Source organism: Cyprinodon variegatus, unplaced genomic scaffold (genome assembly GCF_000732505.1).
Source record: "Cyprinodon variegatus isolate N-32 unplaced genomic scaffold, C_variegatus-1.0 Scaffold1220, whole genome shotgun sequence".
Classification (NCBI taxonomy): Eukaryota; Metazoa; Chordata; class Actinopteri; order Cyprinodontiformes; family Cyprinodontidae; genus Cyprinodon; species Cyprinodon variegatus.
Window position 1 is genome coordinate 128,577 of NW_015151673.1, and position 5,887 is coordinate 134,463.

General features: G+C 43.0%; 1 protein-coding gene across 1 annotated transcript in view; it reads right to left on the reverse strand.

Moving 5' to 3' along the window:
- Positions 1 to 5,887, reverse strand: part of LOC107102236 (plexin-B1-like) — a 99,825-nt gene that overhangs the window by 39,284 nt on the left and 54,654 nt on the right. Inside the window, exons 3-4 of the mRNA XM_015401449.1 lie at positions 3,911 to 3,998; positions 2,125 to 3,295 (exon numbers count right to left, since the gene is read on the reverse strand). Of these exons, the coding sequence (XP_015256935.1) occupies positions 2,125 to 3,285 (1,161 nt within the window). The 5' untranslated portion in view covers positions 3,286 to 3,295; positions 3,911 to 3,998. The remainder of the gene's footprint in view (positions 1 to 2,124; positions 3,296 to 3,910; positions 3,999 to 5,887) is intronic.

Sequence of the window (5,887 nt, forward strand, 5' to 3'; positions counted from 1 at the left end):
TTTTAAGCCAGGCTTAATGCGCCCTTTGACCCCAGGCTTAAGGCAGCATTTGAACCTAGGCTCAGAAAAAATAAAAAAACATGTTAAAACAACATAAAGCATTAGATATAAAACAGTTTCTGGTTATTAGCAGATTTAAATTTAATTCAGATATCAGGTAAACGGATCGGTTCTGCTGAGAGTCTGCTTCCCTCAGCACCGTCTCACAGGCAGTTGTCAGGCAGTCAGAGCAAAGACAGCAGGGAGGAGACCTGCTCTGTTTTCCCTTAGCTAATGGAATACACATGCAGGATATAACTGGAAATATAATGGAAATAGTTTTTATTACGCTCCCTTTTTTTCCTCTAAAACTGTTAATGGAAATAATGACCCGATTACCACATGGCTTCAAGCATCCGGTGCCTCTGATTGGTCAAATTAGATGTTTGCAGGATGGAATAAAAAAAATAATAAAACCTTCTTCTTTCATAAAAAAAAATGATAGAATCATCTACAACAATGAGGCAGTTAGTGATTATAGTGTTGTTTCAGGTGCCCCCACCCCCACCCCATGGTAAAGAGAAATAAAAACACTTGGTATGCCATCCCAGGATGACGCCATCCGTATCCTTCATGTCAAAACAAAACAAACACATTTTCAATGGAAGTTTGAAAAAATGAAATCCATCAAACTTTGAAAAGCTTCTGAATCAAACAGAGCTTTGAGAGTAACTTTGACGTTTTAATCAGATTTTATTTTTAGATTTATCTAATTAAAAATGCATTTTTAAATTTAATTTTTAAACTTATTTTTTCCAGATTGGGTTTTCTGAAGTTTATTATTTTTATTATTTTGTATTTGTGTTTGCAGATCACTCTCTTCCCCTCTGGGGGGCAGGCTTTCCACTGAAAATCAGATCATTCTATTGGTCAACAGCGGCGAAGGAATGCAATTAGTAACACTCAGGTCAGGACCTTCAAGCTTTCACTGCTGACCTAAAATCAACCAGAAACACTAACCTACATTCATGATTTATTCATTTCTTCCAAAATCCGTTCTCTTCATTTCGTGGCATTTCTCTTTGCTGCGATGCTTCCATTACATTTATCTGGTCTCTATATTTTCTGTCCAATCAGATTTCAGCCTTAATGTGTTGCCATGTCAACCAAATCCTCCCAGGGTCTTCTGAATCAGCATCGCTGCTGATGTTACCTTAACAACATTATTAGGAATATTTTCTTCAACCAATCAGATTTCAGATTCGCCCGACGGGGCAGCTAGTGGGCCCGCCCCTACGTCTGCATTTTCTGTCCTCTGATTGGTCAGTTAGAGCGAATTGTTTACAGCCAAGTTAAGCTAATGACAATCTACATTTTAGATTCTCTAAAATCTGCATTTAGTGTTTCTGACCTCAATGGCTGATGCTAAATGGAGATACTAAGACTTCCTGCACAAAGACAGAAGAATCAATGTTGTTTATAAATAATCATGTCTACTAGTTTGAAATATTTTATTTTGATCCTTTATGCGCTGTTTTATCTGGTGATTAGATGCATATCTAATCTGATGATGTAAACATGGTGCAGTAGAGGATTGCTGTCGTCTTAACGGGGCTATTTGCTAATTGGTCTCTGTATTCATCCTCACACTGATCTTCCTCTGTTGTATCTGCACCACACTATTGCTGGTTTATTTTATTAAAATGCAAAAGCGTCAATATTAACCCCTTGACATCAAGGGTTTAAGCAGCAGATAAAGTTGAGGGGTGCCCACTAAAGGCCTAGGGGCCAAATGCACCGCTTGCCACTGGTAAAACCCAAACTGAAAAAGAGACGCCTGGAAAAATAAAATCTGTATAAAAGAATTGAAAACAAAGAGTCAAAAAAAAAACTCTGAGAAAACAGCAGTTATTTCCAAAACCTCTCTTCTTTTCAAAGTTTAGTTTCTGGATTTTTTTTTTTTATTTCCATTTACAAAGCATGTTTTTTGTAACAATAACTGAACAAAATTCCCTCCTTACTTTACAAGAAGTCCACTGAATTAAGATTTAAGCAAAATGTCAAACTACGTCAGGCGAGTTGTGGGTTAAACTCAGCAGAGTTAACCATGAAACCAGAAACAACATGGCGGAGCATTGGACTCACCTCTGGAAGGTTGGCACAGTTGGACTTGACTTCATATTCGATGTAGGCTGCCTCTGATCCTGCCTCTCTGCCCATCTGCGTGTAGCACAGGTCTCTGGTGGAGTTAATCCTGCGGTCCACATCTTGGAGGTTAAATATGCACAGAGCAGAGTCCTCGCTTGGCCGAGGTGAAGAGGTCAAATGAGTGGAAAAGACTCCAAGAAGGATCTCTGAGGCTTCGCTCGTAGCGGCGCTCTTGGAGAAGCCGAGCTTCACAGCCTGGAGGAGGTTGTAGTTCTTTCCTGCCCTAGAGCGACACGTCAGCGGCACTTCCACATACGAATAATAGGCCTGATCGTCCAAACATACACGTGACACATATGTGCGGTACTCCCTAGACTGCGATTTCAGGTCCCGCCTGTAGAAAAAGAAGTAGACGTGGTGGCGGTGGGCAAACGAAGCCACGAAGTGATGGTCGTACTCCGAGAGACGGCCAGCAACGGCCAATTTGGCGGTCTCCTCGTAAGAAAAGATGGGCTCCTGGGCCAGGTTCCTGGTGGAGATGGGTGGATGGCTGCTGGTGTAACCCCGTCCCACAAACAGCAGCGGCTGTCTGTCCGGGTGGGGGCGGACCACAAGACCAACGGTGCTGACATTGGGGTGGTTAGCTGCAACATACTGAGTATCCACTGGCCTCTCTGTGGAAAAAAGCACCTGGTTGATTGATGTCAGATTCCTTTTCTGACAGATTCCTTGGTTGACGCTCCCACAGGTGATGAGTTCTCTGGAGAAGGGGTCAACCAGCAGCAGTTTGTTGTGGTTGCTGGTCCCCCTGGCTTGAGGGCAGTTGCTCTCTGTCACAGGAGGTAAACACTCTGGGCTATCTGTGACCGGGCCCGTGTCGTCCTGGACCCGGAGCTGCAGTAACGGGTTCAGCTGGAACAGCCGATCCCGGGCCCCGATGTAGACCCATCCAACCTGGGGGTCAGGATGCAGGGCCAGGTGCTCAAACGCCGTGTTGTTCCCCATGAAAGTCGGATAAAGGTCCGAGTGGGAAGACTCTGATCCTCCTGCAACACCTCTGAACGCCGGAAAGAGTGGCCAGCCAACGGCGACAAGCACCAGGCACCGCAGGGTTTGGACCGTCCATGCTGACAGACAACACACCGTCCCAGGAGGCATGGCGGCAGAGCTGAGGACAAGAAACCATTTCAGACATCAAGAAACATCCAGAATAACAGAACTTTCAAGGGTTCTGCCTTCATTTCCTGTTCAGGGGCCTTTGGGGGTATTGGCAGGAAGCACTACAGCTCAGGCATTAATGCAGACCAAACATCTGCTCTCTACCATATAACCAACACAAAGAGATGCATCAGAAGGGAACCAACATGATCTGATGGAGATCCTGAAGCTCCATAAACGGAGATCAAAGTGACTCGATCAGGACAGATCTAACTACATGTATTCTGATACAATCATTGCACCATTGCTGTAGATACGCTATATATGCTAAACTACAGCTACTAAATTCTTCATTTAATTGTTAATCTAAGAGCAGTATGTAAAGACAGGAACACTGAACCCACAGGCCTATGGCTAGATCTTAAGGATTTAACTGAAACCTGGTTAGCAGAAGGTACCCCAAAGATATCCAACATCAACTGAGCTCGTCCATGGAGCTGGTTGACAGTTGCCTTTTGTATCTATGCTTCTTTTTCTATGTCTGCTTCTGTCTCCTTGAACCCCAGTGGGCCTCAGCCGATGGCCGCTCACACTGTTTCTTTTGTTTTCTAAATAAGAATCTTACCATTTGCTTCTAGTGGTGCCTTCCAGAGGTATGTGACCTCCTGACCTCCCAGCTGCTCCGGTTAGAAATGCATCCTTCTGGACGTCACCTGCGGCACAATGAAAAGAAAACCGTAATAAGAGCAGGTGTGATTTACTCCCTAAACTAGAGATATGCGACCGTGTGTGGGTGTGTGTGGGTGTGCTGATCGTTGGTAGAATTTTTCCACCTGTTCTGACAGGATTTTAGAGATGGAGGAGCAGCTCTGACCAAAAACACAATTTCCCATAATTCCTCTTCAGGTTTATCAGCACTCCATGGGGAAATGATCCAGAGTTTCAGGTCTGTTTATGCTCCAAAACACAAAGCTGATACTTCTGTACCAACAGCACACTGGGTGCACTGGGAGTACTGGCATCGCCTACACGCCCAGGCAGCTGTCCTCTAATGCAGCCACTTTTGAGTCTGCTGGTTTTATGGACTGGAAAGGATCAAACAAATACTGCGACGATAACTGGGGGCCTCATCGGTTCACTCTATGATCCAGTCGCCTAAAGCTGGGCATACACTACGATTTTTTGTAGTAGTTCTCTCTGTAAAACTGACAGATCGTAGTAGCCTCGTTAGCTCAGCCATGTCTTTATCCAAATATGTCATCGACTTTTCTTTTTAGGGCTTTCAGCACAAAATTGCCCAAATATGTAAGGCAGCGCGTTTCACTCTAGTGAGCTTGATGTTTCTCTTCTACTAGGTTGGTTTCTGGATAGACGAGTCCGAGTAGCGCCATCTCACTGCGGAGCTGAGTCCCACCTGGTTTTTAGACGTACAGTGGGAGCTGTAGCTGCGTGCAACAATTGAAAAAAAATTGTACAATGTTTGCCCGGCTTCAGCGCCAAGACACCAACCATTCCCTCATCTCCGACCAGAGGGGGCGCTGTGGTAAAACGGAGTAACTCAGCACACAGCCATTAACGACTGAACTCTTCTCTCAGGCCATGCAGAGAATCTAAATCCAATTAAAAAAACTGCTTCTTGATCCAGAAGAGAGTAAAAAACAATCAGACCGTTAAACATCCCATACAGAAAAATCCCATTATTTGATCATTGCACTGAAAAAAAAAGGCAGTGAGACCAAGATGGCTGACGCACAGGGAAAAATACCAAACACCTTGGATATTTTGGTCGCTACGAGGAGCAGAGAAAAAAACATTCCAACAGAATACCATATTACGACGGGAAAACTGCATTACAAGTATATCCGTAGCTATATCTATACTTTGTTGGTATATTGATATTTTTTTACTGTATAAGATGCATAAAGTACTCTGGAGTGGACAGATAAATGTTTCTTGACAGAATAAAGATTAGGACCAGGCAACAGATTTTTCTTTCTAAATACGAGAATATTATGAGAATAAAATCAGTAAAGTTGTATTTTATGTCAACTCTTCCAAGCAGCTCCGTCTTCCCTAAAATGAGGAATGTGGAGCATCATGTGAAGTTATTGTATCAGAACGACTCTGAGCTGGAAGCTTTCTTTCTGAAATGGTTAGCTCTATGATGACTTCTTTCTCGTCATTTTTTCAACTTTATTCTCGTATAAAAAAAAAAAAAAACTCTAGTCTGGCTCTGACACACTGTCGTACCTAAGGAAGTATAAAAACAGTAAAAAAAAATCTTGAGTTAATCATAAATTAACACATGAAAGGGTTAATATACTGCTGTAGTTTTTATTGATTAATTCCACTGTCTTAAAAATCTAGATCTTTGCGAGCTTTGTGATGTCGTTTATCTACCATCACAAACCCAGAGTCTGATTTGATTCTGATAAAAACATCTACATAGAGATCGGCCGATGCCGTTTTTAAAGCCGATCCAGTACAGATTATTCCGACATCCTGATCCCCGATATGTGATGCCAGGTTTTTTTTTAAGCCTTTATTGTAGGGATGCACGATATTGGGATTTTGGCCGATATCCGATATGCCGATATTTTAA